At 46.8% G+C, this 20,773-nt stretch overlaps 1 protein-coding gene across 1 annotated transcript in view; it reads right to left on the bottom strand.

The window, feature by feature from the left end:
• The window catches only part of VAX2 (ventral anterior homeobox 2), a 28,369-nt gene that overhangs the window by 1,871 nt on the left and 5,725 nt on the right, over positions 1-20,773 (bottom strand). The window contains exon 2 of the mRNA XM_032352401.1: positions 9,271-9,458. Coding sequence (XP_032208292.1) covers positions 9,271-9,458 — 188 coding nt within the window. The remainder of the gene's footprint in view (positions 1-9,270; positions 9,459-20,773) is intronic.

Below are 20,773 nucleotides of genomic sequence, written 5' to 3'. Positions count from 1 at the left end.
GCTTCTCCCTCTGCCTCTGCCTGCCATTCTGTCTGCCTGTGCTTGCTCTCTCTCCCCCTCTCTCTCTCTGATAAATAAATAAAATCTTAAAAAAAAAAAAAAAAGAATCATTTGTAGGGACTGGAAGGGTCTGAGAGGAGAGTCTGAGCTCCTTCCCCAGCCAGAACGCTTGTCAACCCAGCACGGCTGCGCCCAGATTTGTGGCCCAGGAGTGCAAAGGCTGTGCTTGCTTCTGGCCTGGAAGTTTCAGAGGCTGGCAGCTGCCTGGGGCCGTGTGTGCCCGCAGGGCAAGGTGGGGGGGCACAGAGAGGAGGGCCCAAGAGAAAAAGGATGGGGTGGCCTTGCTGGTGGACTCCAGCTTTGCGAGGGTGTAAGGGAGGCCAGCCACTCCTGTGGCTCTGGGGAAGGAGCCCAGAGGCAAGAAAGAGGAGGCAGGAATGGGAGGGCTGGCTGGGTGAGGAGGAGGGCCCAGTGGAGGCCCCCTGGGGCGATGCCTGGAGACCCCACCTCCTAGGAGCAACCACCCCTCTAGCGCCCCCAATGGTTTGTCAGACCTGTTCTGAGTCAGGAAGGGGAGGAAGAAGAGATCTGAAATAGACAGGAGTCTGGTGTTTTAAATTGGACCGGACTGAGTTTCAATGATAGAAATAACCAGAAGGTTACGGGATGTACTTGAGATTGAGGGCTTCCCTCCTTCCTTCCTTCATTCACTCAATCATTCATTCAGTGGCTATGTACTGAGTGCCTACTACCTGCTGGGCGGTGCCCTCGACGTGGGGGGCGGGGAATGAGCAGGGATGAAAGCAGAGCAAATCCTTGGTGCGCAGGGGACAGCACGGAGGGAGAGCCGGAGACAAAGAAGGGCAAAGGAGAACAGCGTGACTGTCAGGGGGCGTGAAGGGCTTTGGGCAGTGTCCCTCAAATTATTCGTGCTGAGGAACCGCCTTAAAGTTTCCAGTCTGTTGTGGACCAATGTTTTTGTCAAATACAATTAAAACGAATTACACGTACTCTTCCTTTGTGCCCCTGACGCGTCCTGGACAGGGAACAGTTTGCGGGGGACGCCAGCCCTGAGAACCGCACTTGGAGAGACACTGGTTTGGGCAAAGGCTGCAGGATGGGAGGGGAGAGAGAGGGGAAGGGACTAGCTCGTTACTTCGTGGGTGGCAAACACGGCCTCTCTGAAGAGGTGACATGTGAAGGAGATAGCAGTAAGGGAAGGTCAAGGGTATTCGACTAAGTATGGCTGAAGGAAGCCACTGGAAAGAAAACCTTCCTGAGTTTGTCGCTCCCTGGAACTCCAGGAAAGGGTCCCTCCAGACCCTTGGGGAAGTGGCTCTTGTAGGACCGAGGTACCACCCCAAGAATGCCCCAGCTCAGTTTCTCATCTCAAAAATGGGGACTAAAGGGCGCCTGGGTGGCTCAGTGGGTTAAGCCGCTGCCTTTGGCTCAGGTCATGATCTCAGGGTCCTGGGATCGAGGCCTGCATCGGGCTCTCTGCTCAGCGGGGAGTCTGCTTCCTGCTTCCTCCTCTCTCTCTGCCTGCCTCTCTGCCTGCCTGTGATCTCTGTCTGTCAAATAAATAAATAAAATCTTTAAAAAAAAAAAAAAATGAGGACAAAAATACCTGGGCTGTTGCAGGAATCAGATAAGAAAGTCCATGTAGACGGCTCCGCATGGTGCCTGGCCTACCCGGAATGTGAGCTCCTGGCTCTGAACTAGGGGGAGAGGACAGACCCAGAAGTCAGGATTCCTGTCCTGGGGAAGCTGAGGGTCCAGGGGAAGGGTGGCACTGACCCACTCCTGGCAGCAAAGGGAGTGGCAGTAACAAGAATGTGATCCATGAGGAATGACAAAGCTTGGGTGGGTTGGGAGGGGAGCAGGGAGAGGGACATGTGGGTTGGCGCCAGGTCTGGGAAGTCTCCTGGGGAAGAGGGAAGGGGGCGCGGGGCTGGGGTCTGGCATGCCCATTTCTTGGGCCCTTATGAGCCACATCAGGGGCTGTCAATCCCTGAGATTACCTGGAGTCATTTTCTAGCAAAGCCGGATGCCCCTGCCTCATCCCAGCTCAGAATCTCTACAGGGTGAGGCCTAGGCATCCATATTTTTTAAAACTTTCTGGATGTGATTCTGGTGTGTGAACTGGGGTAGAAGACGCTGGAGCTGCAAAGGTGGGGGTGAGGCTCCAGGCCCATCTACTTCCTATCATCAGTCCCACGGTCCCTAAAGGGCCAATTTGCAAGGCTCAGCAAACAAGTAAGAGACAGGCTCATAGCCTCTGGGCTCGTCCCCCCCCTTTCCTCAAGGAAGCTTTCAATCCCACCACCAGGGCCACCCTCTCTCAGGGTTAAATCTGGGTACAGATCCTTTAAGGCCCAATTCGATGGCATACTGGATGGGCCTGGATCCTGTGCAGAAGCATACTTCCTGATGCTGGCCTCCCCTTGCTTTCTTGGTGCCCTGCTGTGTCTCCCTGCAGGCTGCCATCCTGCCTCCTTCCTCTCCTGGTTCCCCTGGAACTCAGTGAATGCTTGGGGCCCTCTTACCTGCAAGGGACCACAGGGCGAGTTAGTAAGTCGGTGAGTCACACACGAGGGGAGGGGCGTGGTTTCTTTTTTTTTTTTTTTTTTTTAAGATTTTATTTATTTGTTAGAGAGCGAGCGAGCTAAGGCAGACAGTGGTAGGCAGAGGCAGAGGGAGAAGCAGGTTCCCTGCCAAGCAAGGAGCCCGATGTGGGACTTGATCCCAGGACGTTGGGATCATGACCTGAGCCGAAGGCAGCTGCTTAACCAACTGAGCCACCCAGGCATCCCTAGGGGCGTGGTTTCTAGCCGGCTGCCAGGACTAGGGAGATGTCTTCTGGGAGATCATCTGTCCCCCTTTCTGGGCTCATGGTTGGCCTTAAACCTCAAGCCTCACTGTGGATTTGGAAATGGCATTGATCTTTAAGAGGCTGCCTCCTGGGGTGCCTGGCTGGCTCAGTGGGTTAAAGCTCTGCCTTTGGCTCAGGTCATGATCTCAGGGTCCTAGGATTGAGCCCCACATCAGCTCTCTGCTCAGTGGGGAGCCTGCTTCCCCTTCTCTCTCTCTGCCTGCCTCTCTGCCTACTTGTGATCTCTGTCTGTCAAGTAAATCAATCAATCAATCTTTAAATTAAAAAAAAGAAGAAGAAGAGGCTGCTTCCTGTGATTGTGGGCCCAAACCTATTAACAGTACTTGCATATCTGCAATGGCCCTGGTTTTTGTAACCTGGAAATTACCCCCTACTCTGCGGTTCCGGATGAAGTCATCTGGGGCAGAGGTGATGGGTATGGGGCTGAGGTAACTGTTGAGGAGCCAGAGCTGCTCTTATCCAAGCTAAGTGATGACCAAGTCAGTATTGGGATGTGGCCCTTTGTCTTCAGCCTCCAGCCTGTGTGGGGCTCTGGCCTTGAAAAAGTCCCCCAGGTCAGCCGAGTGACGGGGGTCCTGGAGCTAGCCTCCCACCTTCCTTTTCTCCAAAGCCACGTCTTTTCTTGTTTCCGGCTCTGCCTCTAGTCATTCATTCATACAACACATAAACAGCAAGCATCCAGCCCATGTCGGCATTGCCAGGTGCTGAGGAAACAGGAATACCTAAAACTCACCCACTTACCTCTCAGACACCAGTAGCAGGGCAAATGGACAGGTCAAGAGTTACAGGTAAGAGTTACAAGACAGTAGATGTTTTGGTAGAAGTAGCAAACAAGACAGTGAAGATCTTGGGGTCAGACAGACCTGGATTCAACTCTGGCCTCTCCTTGATTAGTGAGAATGGCATGGGGGCAAGTTACTTAAACTCTCTGGTCCTCAGTTTCCTTATCTTTAAAATGGGATTGTAATAATGCTTCCTCCTAAGTTTGGGGTGCTAACTCAACAAGCTAATACTAATGAATTCAGTAAAGTGTCTGGCAGATGCTGAAGACTTTCCAGCAGTGTGGTACCACATCATTTGAAAAATACAGAGGTTGTTAGGTCTTCCCTAGAAATTCTAACTTGGAACCTGTGGGCTGAGCATGGAATCTGAGCAAGGAATCTGCATTTTAATGAGAACCTCAGGGGTTCTCCACAAAGGTGGTCTGCAGACCACACTTTGAGAAACACTGGTTTAACCAAGCACCATATGTTCTCCTTGAAATGAAGCATGGGGACGAAGTGTATCAGGGGGTTTCTAAACATAGCAAGAACAGGGCTAAGTGGGACCATCCTAGTTCTCTGATGTGGGGAAGAGCACATGTCACTTGGGGAGCTGGGGGGAGGTGATTCTGATGGTTCCAAGAAATAGCTCTTTCTGAGACCCCCACCTGCTCTCCAGCCTTCAGGGTCTCGTCAAGGCCAGGGCCAGAGGTCACTTGTGTCCTGCCTGGTTCACTGTCCCTACATCTGAAGAATGCCTCAGCCTGCAGAACTCTGTAGGCGGTGGAGAGGGAAGGCTTCGCTGTTCTGCCCACCAGGTCCTATAAAGGGGCTCTCATTAAAAGTGCAGACAACCTACCTGGCATATAGAGGTTAAGGAGGAGATAGGGAATGAGAACGGGCCCTGAGTAAGCCCATGCTCTCTCTCTGCCTGAATTAGGACCTTCCTGATACCCAGGAAGAGGGCAAAGATGCTTGTTGGCAGGACAAGAGAAGTGGACAGAGGCAGTCGCTTGGAGAGCACTTGGGGGCATAGTTGGGAGCTCCAGAGGGCAGGGCTGTACTTGGCATTGAAGCCCTCGGCTCCAAAATGACCTTCAGCTTCCACTCTCTACTAGGCCTGCTACACCATGGTTCCTGTTTTTGGATTTCCAAAAGACTGTGCCTCCTGTTTCATCCCTTAGAAGTCCATCTATCATTTGAGCATGCTTGAAGGAATCTCTTATCCTTTCCCCCAGAAGAACTCAGACCAAGACCGTTAGGTAAATCAAAGAAACATCAACCCCGTGAGAAAACTCAGACATATCTTCCTGACATTTCCACTTGGATCTCAGACTGAACTGATCCAAAACAAAACTCTAGATTCTTCTCCCACTGTCCTGCTCCTCCCCGGCTTTCTCAACTTGTCCATGTGGGATGTGGCATATGTGACCATTTTTCCACATACATCTGTTCCAGTCCCAACCAGTTCTCTCTCCCTTGCCCAGTGGACATAATTCATGATGAGCAAGTCCTAACTGGCTCTATCTCCAAATCAGAGTACGTCTCAGATCAGTTCACTTCTCTCCTTCACCATCACCTGGAGCTTGACACAACATGGCAGTGGCCCCACCTTGCCCTCTCATCCACATTCTCCAGATGTCAGAGTGATCTCTGTAAAATGCCAGTCCTCTCTTCAACACCTCACTGTGGCCCCTAAACACTATCTGCTCTGCCCTACCTATCTTCCCTATTACCCTCCGACTCCAGCCACACTGGCCTTCTGACACTTCCAGAACATTCTATGCTAGTTCCAGGTCTTGCCAGTTTACTCTGAGTCTTGACTTCTTTTCTTCTGGCTCTTCCTCTGGCTGTTTCCTTTCTGTCATTCACACCTCAGCCCATCTCCTCAAAGAAGCTTTCCCTGATGACCCCAAGGAAAGATTTCTAGTCTCTATTTTATCATGTTTTATCTGCCTCATAGCACTCATCACTCTTTAAATGCTATCTGTCAGGGCGTCTGGGTGGCTCAGTGGGTTAAAGTCTCTGTCTATGGCTTAGGTCATGATCCCAGGATCTTGGGATCAAGCCCCGCATGGGGCTCTCTGCTCAGCAGGGAGTCTGCTTCCCTTCCTCTCTCTCTGCCTGCCTCTCTGCCTCTCTTGTGATCTCTGTCTGTCAAATAAATAAATAAATAAACAAACAAATAAATAAATAAATACATGCTATCTGTCTTTCTCTGCAGAATGGAAGCTGCTATGAGGCTAAGTGCCTGGTCTGTTTTGCTCTGGGCTATGTTTCCAGTGCCGAGAACAGTACCTGTATGTAGTAAGTATTCGGTAATATTTTTGAACAGAGGTATGGGTGACTATATGGAGCAATCCACTGAATTTTAACTATATAACCTAGAGCAAGTTACTAACCTCTCTGAGTTTCCTGAAATGGGGATAGTACTAACCATAAAACCATCTTTTTGTAAAAATTAGTTGAACTAATGAATGTATGTGCCTACTTGATTTTTATTTTTCTTCAAGATTTCTTTTCTTAAGTAGGCTCCACGCTGGGCTTGAACTCATGACCCTGAGATCAAGACCTGAGATGAGATCAAGAGCTGATGCTAACCAAATGACCCACCCAAGGGCCCCTAAAATATTTTATTTTTAAGTAATCTCTATATCCAGTGTGGGCCTTGAATTTATGACCCCGAGATCAAGAGTCGCATTCTCCACTGACTGAGCCAACCACGTTCCCCAAATATTCCTGCCTTAAACTTTGAACATGTTATTTAATTTCTTTGTGCCTCAGTTCTCCTCTCTTTAAAGCAAAAATAATAAAGGCCTCTTCTGGTATTTAAAAAGTGTACATATTTAGGCAAACCATAAGTGACTCTTAATCTCACAAAACAAACTGAGGGTTGCTGGGGGGAGGGGGGCTGGGAGAAGGGGGTGGAGTTATGGACATTGGGGAGGGTATGTGCTTTGGTGAGTGCTGTGAAGTGTGTAAACCTGGCGATTCACAGACCTGTACCCCTGGGGATAAAAATATATGTTTGTAAAAAAATAAAAAATTTTAAAAAAAAGTGTACATATTTGACCTTTGTCCCTGGTTCTAGATAGGGAGCCCCTAAAGCCCTGGGAATTCCTTGAGTGATAGGAGTGTCTTTTGTCATTGATAACGGGTCCCTTTAAGCCACATCTGAGATTATGCTAACAAGGTGACTCAGGGTGGGCCCTGCACAGTTTCAGGTGGCAGCACTGGTCCCAGAAAGACACCACCCCCCATGATTAAAGGTTTGGAGTCTCCAAGAAGGGGAGGGGGCTGGGTTATAAAGACTCTTGAACAGTAAGGATTCAGAGAGCTTCTGGGTTGATAAGCATGTGGGAGTCTTGGGGTCTGGCACACCCAGAAACTGTACAGAAGCTCCTCGAACACCCTCACCCCAACAGCTTGCTCTATGGATCTCTTTTGGCTGTCTCTCTCCCCTGCCCCAAACTGGGCTATTTCTGAGTTCTATTCTTTACAATAAGCCTGTACATGAAAGTGAAGTGTTTTCCTGAGTTCTGCCAGTCATTCCAACACACCGCCAAACCCGAAGACGGAGATGTGGGAACCCCCAATTTTCCAGCTGGCCAGTCAGAAGTACAGGTGGCCCAGGGGGGACTTGCACCTGGCAGCAGATGGGAGATTGTCCTGTGGGACTGAGCCTTACGTGGCGGCGTCTGTGCTCACTGCAGGAGTCTGCGTCAGAACTGAATTGACTAGTTTGACACCCAGTTGGTGGGAAACAATGGGAGAACTGGTTGCTCTTGGTGTTGGGAAACAACACACATTGGGCGTCAGAAGTACAGTCTGAAGAAATACCTCCCTCCCCTCCCACAAGGTCGTGGTGAGGACAACAGGAGTTAGGCCACCTCGAGTACTTAGAGCCTGGTACAGAGGACCCGGTAAAGGTAAAGGTCAGCTATGCCTTATAGGACCTACAAGGCCTGGGGCTGGGGAAAGAGAAAGGAGGGGAGTAAGCAAGAGTCAGTAAGTTGAGGATTCCCTGGGGTGGGGGTGGGGGGTCTCTGTTTGCCCAGCTGTGTGCTGAGCTCCCCAAAGAGACCTGAAAAGGAGATGTGGCTTTCAAACACATTCTTGTCCCCCGGAAGTGTATGCTAGCTAGTGCCCAACACACACACACACACACACACACACGCTACACGCCATATGGAAGGGTCTCTCAGGTGGAGGTCTTATGGAAGTCTTCCTGGAAGAGGAGGGGTTTGCCCTCAACCATCAAGGGCAGGTACACTATGGTGTCTAGGGCGCAGAGCAGGGGAAGGATGAGGACAGAGAAGGAGCAGAGTTTCCAGATATAGTGTGTGGACAAAGCGAGGCCAGGCAGAGGGCAGTTAGGAGAGGGAGGGGCAGGTACGGAGGGGTGACTCTCTGCCTCATTTCGTTCCAGGAGCTCTGGCCTGGCTCAGCCACTGCAGCCCTCTGTCTGGCAGAGCCTGGCTTGCCAGCCTCTGTACTGAGCATAGCTGGGGTAAGGGTCCTTGTTGCCCGGGGCCATCTGCCGGGTGGTTCGGGGCTATGCGACTGGCAGCTGCAAGAAAACAGGTCCAGGTGGAGATGGCCCAGGCTTGCAGGACAGCAGCCACCCCTGACTTAACTGCACTGGGTTGCTGGGAGGCCTTGGTGAATTACTCTGCACAGAGCCCACAGAGCAGCTCCTGGGCACAGCAGGTCCTCAATGGTATTATTACCATTATTGTTATCATGCATCTATTACAGCTTGAAATGCCTCCAATCACACAGAATGCATGCTGACTTTACAAAAGGTTCTCCTTCGGGTCAAGCTTATTATTGTTAAAATGCTAAGCCCTTCCTGGGTGAAGGGGGTGTTCAGACTCCTTCTCTCCAGCAAGAACTTCCGGGGCACAGTGGGATAAAGGGTGTGTATGGAGGGTATGTATGGAGGGGGGGTGGAGGGAAGGCCCAGAATGGGGAAATAAGTCCCCAACTCAGTTCTTTTTTTTTCTTTTTTTCTTTTTTTTTTTAAATTTTATTTATTTATTTGACAGAGAGAGATCACAACTGGCAGAGAGGCAGGCAGAGAGAGAGAGAGAGAGGAAGAAGCAGGCTCCCTGCTGAGCAGAGAGCCCGATTTGGCACTCGATCCCAGGACCCTGAGATCATGACCTGAGCCGAAGGCAGTGGCTTAACCCACTGAGCCACCCAGGCACCCCCCAACTCAGTTCTTTGATGTTTCTTCTCTTCCTGGAATCTTTGCTCCTGGCAAGCCAACCCCTCCCCATCCTTTCCTGCAAGGTCCCTCCGGCACCAACACCCCCTGATTCACTCCCTGCATCCTGGACCCCCTCCTTCCTATTTCTCTGGCTCTTTCTCATATCCCACCCCAAAGTGGCAGATGCATTCAGAAGACCCCCTGTGGGCCTACTGGCGCCAGTGCTCTCTTGTTCCCACTGTATTTACTGCTCTGGTTTACCTCTAACTCTCAGCTTTTCCCTGATACATGTCTTAAGTCCTCCCAAGCTGGGTCTCCCAGTAGCAGCCCACAAGGCCTCACACCCCCACAAAGTCCCCAGGCTTGCAGGCCACGGGTGGAGTAGCCTGGCCCTGCCAGCTTACCTGGGTCTCGGAGAGATTCAGCAGACGGGCCAGCTCAGTGCGCTCCCGGCCCACCACATACTGGCAGCGCTGGAACTCCATTTCCAGGCGGTAGAGCTGCTCAGCCGTGAAGGATGTGCGGGTCCGCTTGGGCCGGTCCAGGTCCAGGCCCTTAGGCAGGACGATCTCCCGGATGGTCCCCTTGGCATCTGCAGGGGCCGTAAAAAGAGGCCAGTTAGTTCACTAGGCAAGGAGTTAGACCACCAACAATCATCTTCACAAGAGGCAGTGTGATCTCATGGGGAGCTCTTCCGCCTGGGTCTGGCAATGTGGTGTCTGACAAGTGGCTTACCCTCTCTGGGCTGAGCTTCCTTCATCATCCAATGCAGTATGTTGTATCTATTGGGCAAATATATGTGAATGGGCCTCATTACAAATTTCAAGTCCTCTACCATAGTCTACCAAGTCCTCAAGTGCAGAGGAAGGGATGGGTTAGAACCAGACCTGATCACTCAGGTAAGGCTTACTGGAGGAGGCATCTAGGGACAGGTCCTGAGCCCTGTGCTGGCATGTGCATGCATGGGGGAACACTCAGTCCACAGACCCTCCTGGGATCCATGAGGAAGCTAGCCAGTGTGGGGTGGGGGGCAGCCTAGGGAGCTGGGATCCCCAGGAAAGAGCCCAAGGACCACCGCCACCACATCAAGCTGCTGCAGTGCCTTCCAGAGACAAGATTTCTACCACTCCCCTTGTACCTAGTTCTGAGCAATAGGACCACCCTCCTGGGTCCTAAACCAATGCCATCTGTGCACAGGGTCTCCAATATTTTGAAGCCTCCTCAAGAGTGGCTGAAATCCCTGAAGCCTATGTTCACTAGATATTCCCACTCAAAGAACTGAGAAACAACAACTAAATGTGCGGCAAAAGTAAAACGTGAATTGGAAGGGGGCCTTGCCTATTTATACCTCAGCTTTAATTATAGGGGCAGAGATGATCTGTGTTCTCCCTCTAGAAGCATATGGCAGGGCTGCTCATGTTTTAGGCGTAATAAAAACAGACACCTCTGCCATGTGTGCTCTGGGCCAGGCACTGTTCTACGCACCCAAACCCTCCTAATGTCTCAGTGGAGCTGAACTATTTATTAGTCCCATTTTACAGATAGGGAAGTGGAGGAAAACATTTTAAGTAACTTAGCTGAGGCTGCACCGACACTATTCCATCGGCTGTATAAATACCCTCACTTTACCTTATGAAGACCATCTTTTGGTAATGCGTAATGATTCAGTGGATAGGTTATAATGACGAGAACTCTGGTCATGGATACAGAAAAAGAAAAAAACAACTTTGATCAGGGGTACAGGAAAGGACCTGAGTTTGGGATGTGTTGTCTGGCAAGGGACTCCTGTGAGCCTCACCACTCTGGATTCTGCTTCTAGAATCTCTGCCCTAGAGGGTAAATCTGACCCACTCCCCCCGGATCCTCCACCATATGATCTAGGAGACTGGTACTTTCTACATTCCGAAAAGGTGGGGAGGTAGTATTTGTGACCCCGTTGACTGGGTCCCCTTTGTTCAAGTCCTGTTATTTCCAACTACGAGACCTGTCTCAGAACTTTGTCACAACACCCAAGTAACTCCATCTCCAAAGGCCTTGATTTTATTAAAAGTGTTTTGGGGTGTGTAGACTGGAGGAAGGGTGGCAGCTGTCATATGTGGTGCTGGCAGCTTCACATCTCCTCAGTGAGCCTCTGGAGACCACCTGAGCCTGTGTTCCTGACCACTGGGGTCAAATCACACATGTCCCCTTCCTTTCCTCCTTGTAGAAGAGCCGAGATGAGCATTCCTGCCTCAGGGAACAGACAAGGTCAGCTCTTCCTCTCAGGGTCAGGGAAGGCAGGAATCCTATAGGCAACTTGACCACCAGTTATCAAAACAGGCCATTAAAACAAGCATAGGGAAAGATACCCAACACCGCAAGCCAGTAGGAAAAGGCAAGTTAAAATCACAAGAGATACAAATTAGAATAGCTAAAATAAAAAATACTGAGAGTTTCAAGTCTCAGAGGATGCAGAGAAACTCAATCTCTCAGGCACTGCCAGTGGGAACATACCTGGTACAGCCACGCTGGAAAATGACCTGGAACTTTCTTAAAGGGTTGAATATATATTACCATAAAACCCAGTGACCACACTCCTGGGCATTTATCCTAGAGAAACACAATCTTAGGTTCATGGCAAAACCCATACATGAATGTTCACAGCTGCTTTATTTATAATAACCACCCCCATGGAAACATGCCACTGAATGTCCCTCAGCAGGTGAGTGGTTAAGCAAACAGGGGTACAGCTAGTCCATGGGATATCAACTGAGTCACCCAGGCACCCCTTGATAATGTTTTATAGATATGCAAAATGTCACTTTTGGGAGAAGGGGCACCTGGATGGCTCAGGTGTTAAGTGTCTGCTTTGGGCTTAGGTCATGATCCCAGGGTCCTGGGATCAAGCCCCGCATCGCATCGGGCTCCCTGCTCAGCAGGAAGCCTGCTTCTCCCTCTCTGCCGCTCCCCCTGCTTGTGTTTCCTCTCTCACTGTGTCTCTCTCTGTCAAATAAATAAATAAAATCTTTAAAAAAAGATATAAAACTAGAGCTGTAAAGGAAAGACAAAGAATATAGCCAACTATATTAAAGTTAATGCCTTTTGTAGGACAAAAGCAAAAATTTTACCAAGATAATTATTTTTAGTAGCTTTTTTTTTTTTTTTAAAGGATTTTATTTATTTATTTGACAGACAGAGACCACAAGTAGGCAGAGAGAGAGGGAGGAGGAAGCAGGCTCCCCGCTGAGCAGAGAGCCAGATGCGGGGCTCGATCCCGGACCCTGGGATCATGACCTGAGCCGAAGGCAGAGGCTTAACCACTGAGCCACCCAGGTGCCCCCCAAGATAATTATTTTTAAATTGAAGAAAAACCTTTTTAAAAATGTAAAGAAATTATCTATAATGCAATAATAAATGATTTTTTTAAAAAAGCAAGTTGTCTAGTCTAGACTGAAAAATGGTCAAATAATTTATCTGAGCCATTTAGAGAAAAAGATGCCAAATGACCAATAAACGTAAGAAAAATGAGCAGAGCTTCACAGAAATCAGGATGCTGCGAATTCACACGATGGAAAATCATTTGTCTCCCGTAGGACTGGAAAGGCATTAATTAATGGTTAATAAATCAATGATGAACTGTAGGAGGTGCCACACTCCTATTTAATGTTAGTAGGACTGTAAATTGTCACCACCTTTTCATTATTTATTTATTTATTTGTTTTTAAAGATTTTATTTACTTATTTGACAGAGAGAGAGATCACAAGTAGGCAGAGAGGCAGGCAGAGAGAGAGAGGAGGAAGCAGGCTGCCCGCTGAGCAGATAGCCAATACGGGGCTTGATCCCAGGACCCTGAGATCATGACCTGAGCCTAAGGCAGAGGCTTTAACCCACTGAGCCACCCAGACGCCCCTGTCACCACCTTTTTAGGCTACATAAGACACACGTAACTTTTGCCCTAGCATTTTATTTTAGTAAGTATTTATCCAGAAAAGCATACATTCAAGTGCTCCAAAGTATATGTAAGTATGTTTGCTACAGCTTTGTTCAAAATATTGAAAACCTGAAAGCAACCTCAAGGTTCCCCACAAGGGAAATGACTGAACAAATGATGGTAATTCACACTACAAAATAGTGTGCAGCAATTTAAAAGAAGGACAAAGTATTTACATGAGCTGACATTAAGTGAAACAAAGTTTTAGAATAACATATGCAGTAATATCCCACTTAAGTAAACGAAACACATATTCATATCAAACCATTCAATACATATTTAATGAGCACCTACTATGTACCAAATATTATTCCAGGGTCTGGAGATACAGAAATGAGCAAAAGAAACAAGTTCCTTGTTTCCTTAGACCTTGTACTGTGGACAGAGAAAAACAATAAACTTTAAAAATGAGTATGTATGTAACGACAAATGCTGGGATGACAATAAAACAAGATAAGAGGATACTGCTGACCCTCTCCAAATTACCAAAACCCAATAACCATAGCGTGTGTGTGTGTGTGTGTGTGTGTGTGTGTGTGTGTCTGTAGTTGCTACTTTAGCTATAACAGAGAAGGCTACTCATCAAAGTTAAGTTAATGGATAAATTATGAATGCCCTTTACCAGTGTTTCCAACCTCTCCCCAGCACATGGTAGGGTTGCACTAATTTTCTGCACATTGAAATTACATACAACTATATGACTGACTTTGGCCAAAAAGAAAAGAAAAGGTCACCTTCAGGTGGACACTTTAAAAAACTGGTTCATAATCTGCCATGGCCCTTCCCTCTCACTGGGATGGTCCTGGAAATAGGAGTCAAGATGGCCGGTCATCAGCCTGGATCTGAGTACCAAACTGAGCCTGAGCCTACTTGTGATGCACTTATCATGAGAGTGAGAAGTACACTTGTGTTTTATTCAAACTCTAAGATTTGGGGTTGTCTCGGAGGCAAAACCTAGCCCCCTGGACACAGCCCCCTTCCCTGAATTTTTCCTTTTCTGGGTGGAGTTTGGGGGAAGCAGCCAGAAAGAGGGACAGCTTTAATTCCAGGGCCTCCTTGTGGGTAGGGACTTGTTAGGATGAAAATGCACCCCTGAGGCTTGCTGCCTTTCTGGTCTCCTCAAAGAGGCATGAGTCCTAGGGGGATGGGAGAGGGTGACCCAGTCAAAGGAGACTTTGCCTTGGGGGAGGTGGTCATCTCTGACTAATAATGGCTAGCCAATGCCCCTGACCTCTAGGACCAAATATTACCCACTCCTGGTCCCTCTCCCAGGGGATGCCCACAGAGCCCTTTCTGATTTCAACCCCCAGCAGCCGGGTAGTTCCTTTGCATGATGAGCTGGTAATGTGCCGATTTTAAAATGTGACAAGGTCCTTCCTGCTTTAATCTACAAGGTGATTATTATAAAAATTCCTTATGGAAAATTCATCTTCGAGTTTATTGGGAAAATTAAAAATGGAAGAATAGTGAGGAAACAATGTGAAAGAATGAGGCGAAAATGCTTGCTTTATCCCCCACCCCCGCCAGTAGAACATATTACAAATCTACAGCAACTAAAATGGTATGATGCCGGCACAAGTATCTGGAAGCAAATCGATGCATATATGAGGATTTTTATAAAGAAGACAGTTCAGGGGTGCCTGGGTGGCTTAGTTGTTAAACACCTGCCTTCGGCTCAGATCATGATTCCAGGGCCTGGGTAAGCCCAGCATTGGGTTCCCTGCTTGGTGGGAAACCTGCTTCTCCCTCTCCCTCTGCCTCTGCTTGTGTTTCCTCTCTCACTGTCTCTCTTTCTGTCTAATAAATAAATAAAATCTTAAAAAAAAAAAAGAAGACATTTCAGATTAGAGGGAGGAAAGATAAGATTATTAAAGACCTGGCTTTTGGGGTGCCTGAGTGGCTCAGTGAGTTAAGCCTCTGCCTTTGGTTCGGGTCATAGTCTCAGGGTCCTGGGATCAAGCCCCATATGTGGACTCTCTGCTCAGCGGGGAGCCTGCTTCCCCCCTCTATGCCTACTTGTGATCTCTCTCTCTGTCAAATAAATAAACAAAATCTTAAAAAAAAAAAAAAAAGACCTGGCTTTCGGACAATTAGCTCATTATTTGGAATAAAATAATTCATCTCACACTGTGTGCAAAAATAAACACAAGATAGATGAAAATCTTCATATAAAAATAAGCTCTAAAAATTGAAGAAAAACACAATTTTTTAAAAAGGAAAATAAAGGACAGATTTGAGTACCCAGAAATTAAAGCTTTTGCAGGACAAGACTGTTAAAAGACAAAAAACAGATTAGGAGAAAATATTCATAATACCTGCATAGCAGAGTCCTAATGTCTGGTACAAACAGCTTCTAGAGACTGAGGAGTAAAGTCCAGCGGTGAGAAACTGAGCAAAGTTTATGAAAGGTTTATTCAGAGAAGAAGACATTCAAGTGCCTAATAACTATGAAAAAATACTCAACCTCAGAGGGAATCCGAGAAAACGGAAGTTAGAACAGCAAATGAGATACAGATTTTCTTTTTCCAGATGCCATATTTTATCTATCAGCCTGGGGAAAATGTGCTGGCAAAAATGAGGGAAATATAGGCCCTTTCAAGCTCCGTTTTTATAAGAATATTTGTAGAGGGCAATTTCACAATACCTAGCTAAATTAAAAACTGCAATAATTCCATTGTCCTAGAAATTTGATAGAGGTTTCTATGCCAGAGAAATATTGATACACTTTGATAAAGACAGACTCACTGGGGCATGGTTTGTAAGAGAAAAAATAAAGGAAAAGGTTCAATGTTTATCAGTAGAAATATTGTTAACAAAATCACAATATTAGTCATGCCTTTGGCTTTTATGCAGAAGTTAACAAGAATGAGGTACATCCCCATATATCAGTCTGGATGGATGCCCCTTACATGCTACTTTACAAAAACAGCAAGTATGTACAAACCTGTTTTTACAAAGAGCAAAAAGTAAGACTACACTGTGTGTGTGTGTGTGTGTGTGTGTGTCTGGGTGTGTATGCTTGTTCCTACATAGGCTCAAGTCCGCAGGATAAACACCTCTCTTCTGTTCGGTGTTCAGGATCAGAAGCTGGTCAGGGAGGAAAAATTTTCCCTAATCTTACCTTGCATACATTTTTGTTTGGTTTGTTGCAAAGACTATTGTAACAAAATTGAGTTTTATCTTCAGTTTAACAAGAACTCGCTAACAGAACTAGATGACCCAAGAGAAAGAACCATTAGATATGATTACAATTTAAATTTGAGTTCAGAAAAAAAAAAAAACAACAAAACCTCACCGCAAATTTTTTAAAAAGGAAAAGATTTGGGCGTATTTGCAACACATGTCACAGGAAAAGGTATTATTTCTTTAATAGAAAAATAGCATTCACAACTATAAGAAAATAATAAACACAGAAATAGCTAAGCACATGAATAAAAAATTCACAGAAGAGAAAATTAAAATGAGGACTAAGTATATGAATACATGCTTAACTCACTAGTAATTAAAAATGCTAATAAAAATACTTTTTTTTTCACTTGAAAAAACTTCACTCTAAGATTCAGTATACCTGGGTTGGAAGAATGAGGAAAATGGCACATTTATACACAATTGCTGGGAGTATAAATTTTTGGTATGAATTTTGGAAATACTTATCATAATTTTAATATGATACATGTGAAGTATGCTTATTATTTTAAACATTTTATTATGAGAAATTTCAAACATACACAAAATTGGAGAAAATAGTAAAGCTCTGATGTACCTATTCCCCAACTGCAACGATTATAAATTCAGGAGCAATCCTGTTTCTTCTCTGTCGTCATAATTTTAAGCAAATCTCAGACATCATATCATTTCATCCGGAAATATTTCTCTGTGTATCTCTAAGAAAGACTTCCTTTAAAAAAAAACTACAGTACTACTGTCACAACCAAAAACATTACCTATCATTCCTTAACATAAAAAAGTCCTACACATTTCCACATTTTTCAGATTGTCTCATGAATGGGACTTTAAAAAAAAAAATCATCTGTCCAAATTAGGATACAAAGATGTTCACTGACACATTGTGTGTAGTAGTGGAAAAGTAGAACCAACCTAAATATCCATCAATAGGGGACTGGCTAAATTAATTATATCTGAAGTATGGAATATCATGCTGCTGTTACAAAGAACAAGACAGTTCTAGACAGCAAGGTGTCTACAAATGTTTATAAAATGGAAAAAATTTTGCAAAAACAATTCCTACTCTTGTAATATATCACTTACATCTTTCTATTTTTCAATTAATAGAGAAAATTTGAGAGGTGATATCCTGGGAGTATACATGATTTATTGGGGGAAAATGAAGAAGTTTCCACTTACACATGATCTAGTAAAACAGCATGGTTGGTTTTATCATTGGAAGGTTATTTTATCCGTCAGAAAATAAAAGACATCAGAAGGAGATTATAAACTTAAAAAAACCTGCAACACATATTGAAAGCAATGAGTTACTACCCTTAATGCTGAGTTTCTACCCATCAGCACAGAAAGGAATATTTGAAAATTAAAAATGGTCAAAAGAAACGAGTTAATAGATAACACCAGAAGAAATATACTGGTCAGTAAATATGAAAAGATAGTTAGCTTCACTAATAATAAATGAAATAAAAATTAGAATGCCAGTGAGGCACTACTTAACACCTATACCATTGACAAAGGTAAAAAAGATGCGTAATGCCCAATATGGGCAGAGGGAAAAGATGAGGATGTAAACTACAAAGAACAAGATGACAATATGAGGGTATAAATTGCAAAGAATTAGTATCTATCAAGATATACAATACAAACTGTGGTGGTAAGATTTGGCGATACAGGGGCGCCTGGGTGGCTCAGTGGGTTAAACCTCTGCCTTCTGCTCAGGTCACGATCTCAGGGTCCGGGGATCAAGCCTAGCGTTGGGTACTCTGCTCAGCGGGGAGCCTGTTTCCTCCCTCCTTCCCCCACCGCCCCGCCCGCCTCTCTGCCTACCTGTGATCTGATCTCTGTCAAATAAAGAAACAAAATCTTTTTTAAAAATTATTTTTAAAAAAGATTTGGAGATGCAAGCACTTACAGGCATTGTTGCTGAAGCTGGAGCTTGGGTGGGGGTGGGTAGGGAGTGGGGTGGTATACCATAGACGGAAGGCAATTTGGCATTATCTTCCAAATTACAAACACAGGGGCACCTGGGTGGCTCAGTGGGTTAAAGCCTCTGCCTTCAGCTCGGGTTATGATCCTAGGACCCTGGGATCGAGCCCCGCATCGGGCTCTCTGCTCAGCAGGGAGCCTGCTTTCCTCTCTCTCTCTCTCTGCCTGCCTCTCTGCCTACTTGTGATCTGTCTGTCAAATAAATAAATAAAATCTTAAAAAAAAATTACAAACACACCCAGTAATCTGCCTTTAGGAACTTCCCTAGACACATATCTACACACGTAGAAATGACCGAGAACCAGTTTATTTATTGCAGCATTGTATATAATAGCAACATATGAGAACAAAGCTATATGCCCACCAATAGGACATGGGTTATGCAACATACATTATGGCCCACCCAGTCCATATAAATGGAATATTATGCATCTGGGAAAAAACTGACGAGAAATTTCTCACATCCCAAAATATATGGGTAAGTGAAAAATAGCAAGGTGCTGGAAAATATGGAAATGTCACCTTATGGGTATAATAAATAAGTAAATAAATAAATAAATGCAAGAAAAATTAAAATAGGGGCCCTGACTTGCATAAGCATGAAATGGTTTTGGAAGGACAAATGAGAAAGTAAAAATCGCTGCCTTAGAGCCCGGTGGGAACGGGAAGACGGAGGGCGGGGCTGGGAGAGATTCTTCCCGGCGTCAGTAAACCACCACCACCACGTTTTGAAGTTCCGAATCATAGGAGTTAGTTACTCATTTGGAATGAAACAAAAACACGTTTTTAAAAATTGTGCTGTGCGTAAACCTTTTTTTTTTTTTTTTTTGGTGCCGCAGTCCCACTGCGAGGAATTTATCTCACGGAAATACTCAAGGGCGCAAAGCCCCGCGCCCTGGGAGTTTATTGCACGGTGTTTCTGTTGGGGAAAAACAACTGGAACAGCCCTTTCAGCGGTTGGGAGAAGCCGGGCTTTCCCCAGCCGGAGGGATCCTTCTGGTTCCGTCACGGGACAGCGCGAAATGGTTGACCCGAAAAGATGACCCCTGCGGATTAAATGTGTTTAAAAAGGTAAGTTGCCAAACAGCTTCTGTAAGACGATTCCGCTTTTTCAACGTTTGTTTGCGAGAGTGCAAGAATCTGGAAGGACGCACCTGGAACTGCGAACTGTGGCCATCTGAGAGAGCCTTCCGCCGCTCCAGGCTTTGTTTTGTTTACGCGGAGCCCCTATTGCTTTTTGAAATGCAATCCTCCGCCGGTCCTTCTCCGAGTGAGGGTGGCCCTGGAGCCAGGCCCGGGCTGCCCGCAGCCCCACGTGCCGCCGCGCTGGGCCGCAGCAGGGGCGAAACCCGCCGCACACGCCGGCTTTGGTCACCCAGAGATGTGCAGCTCCAGCGGCGGGCTGGAGGCCTGTGAACTGAGCGCGGAGGGCGTGGGGGGCGCGGATTTACCTAGGTATTATTGCTTTCTCACCCCCGGCTGGCTTTGCGCGCGGAGCCTCGCACTAACAGCCGCAGAGAAGCGGGAGACTCACTACCGACCTCACCGCCCTGCGCCTCGCACGATCCCCTGTTCCGGCCGGGACCGGACTCTAGGCGGCCCACCAACCCCCGGCCCTGGAGACCCAGCGATGAGTCAAAGAAACATATTCGAGGTTTTCCACGTTTTATATGTCGGTGGTTCGCAAAGTAGAGGGCTGCACAAAATTCCAAAAATATGGCACTGGTAATTTTATTTTTTTTGGCATTGGTAATTTTATATTTTAACAATTAATCTGGGTTCTGGCACCATCATGGTTTCATAAAAGAAACGGTATTGTAACGTCAAATAAATGAGGACGTCGTCTCAGAATGAATGTTGCTCCCGGGCATGGGCGTTGCAGTCTTATACCTAAAGAAATAGGCGACGTTGACTGCTTTTTTGTCTCCTTTCATTCACTACACAAATACTGTGTATTGTGGGCTAAGAACCCCGCACTTCCCAGTGTCTGAGACAGTCTCGTGTTTGGGAAGCTGAGCGCTAGCGCCTGGGTCTGGCACTTAGTAGGTATTCACTGATGTTTGTGGAAAGAATCAACAAGTGAAAGGCTAGACCGCAGGAGAACCTGGGTGAGAAATGGTTAGAGAGGCCTTTGGGGCGGCGGGGGGGGGGGGGCTAGCACCTAAGGGCCGACCCAGTCCCATCCCCACCCACCCCTGCGCTCCAGGCCCTGGCTTTCTCACCTCTGTCCACTCTACTGCTCTGTAGACCAGATCCCGTGCTGGCGCTGTCCTGTCTTTCCCTTTTCGCATTGTTCGAGGCCACCCTGACACCCTCAGGCCCTCCAACCTCCCTCCTGGATGGGTGGGGGAGACCACCCAGCTCTCAGGGATTCCGAGGCAGGCCCACCCTGTCTCGGTGTCCTCTATCAGAGTTTCTCAAACTGGGGTTGGGAACTGGTGGGGTGGGGCAGATACACGCTGTGTAGCCCCGACGGCTTAACAAGGAGTGAGGGCAATCTTTATTTTCTTTTTTAAGATTTATTTATTTTTAGAGAGAGCGCTGCAGAGGGAGGGCGGGGGTGGGGGGAGGAGGAGGAGGAGGAGGAGGAGGAGAGGGAGTGGGAAACAAGAGTTTCCAGCAGACTGCGCTGAGCTGGGAACCCAAAACACGGCTCAGTCTCCTGACCTTAAGATGAGGACCTGAGCAGAAAACAAAAGTGGGATGCTTAACCAACTGCCTTACCCAGGCGCCCCAGGCCAATCTTTATTTTATATTAAGCAAA

The sequence above is a fragment of the Mustela erminea genome, chromosome 7, assembly GCF_009829155.1.
Source record: "Mustela erminea isolate mMusErm1 chromosome 7, mMusErm1.Pri, whole genome shotgun sequence".
Lineage (NCBI taxonomy): Eukaryota > Metazoa > Chordata > Mammalia > Carnivora > Mustelidae > Mustela > Mustela erminea.
This window is presented reverse-complemented; position numbering and strand designations above follow the sequence as displayed.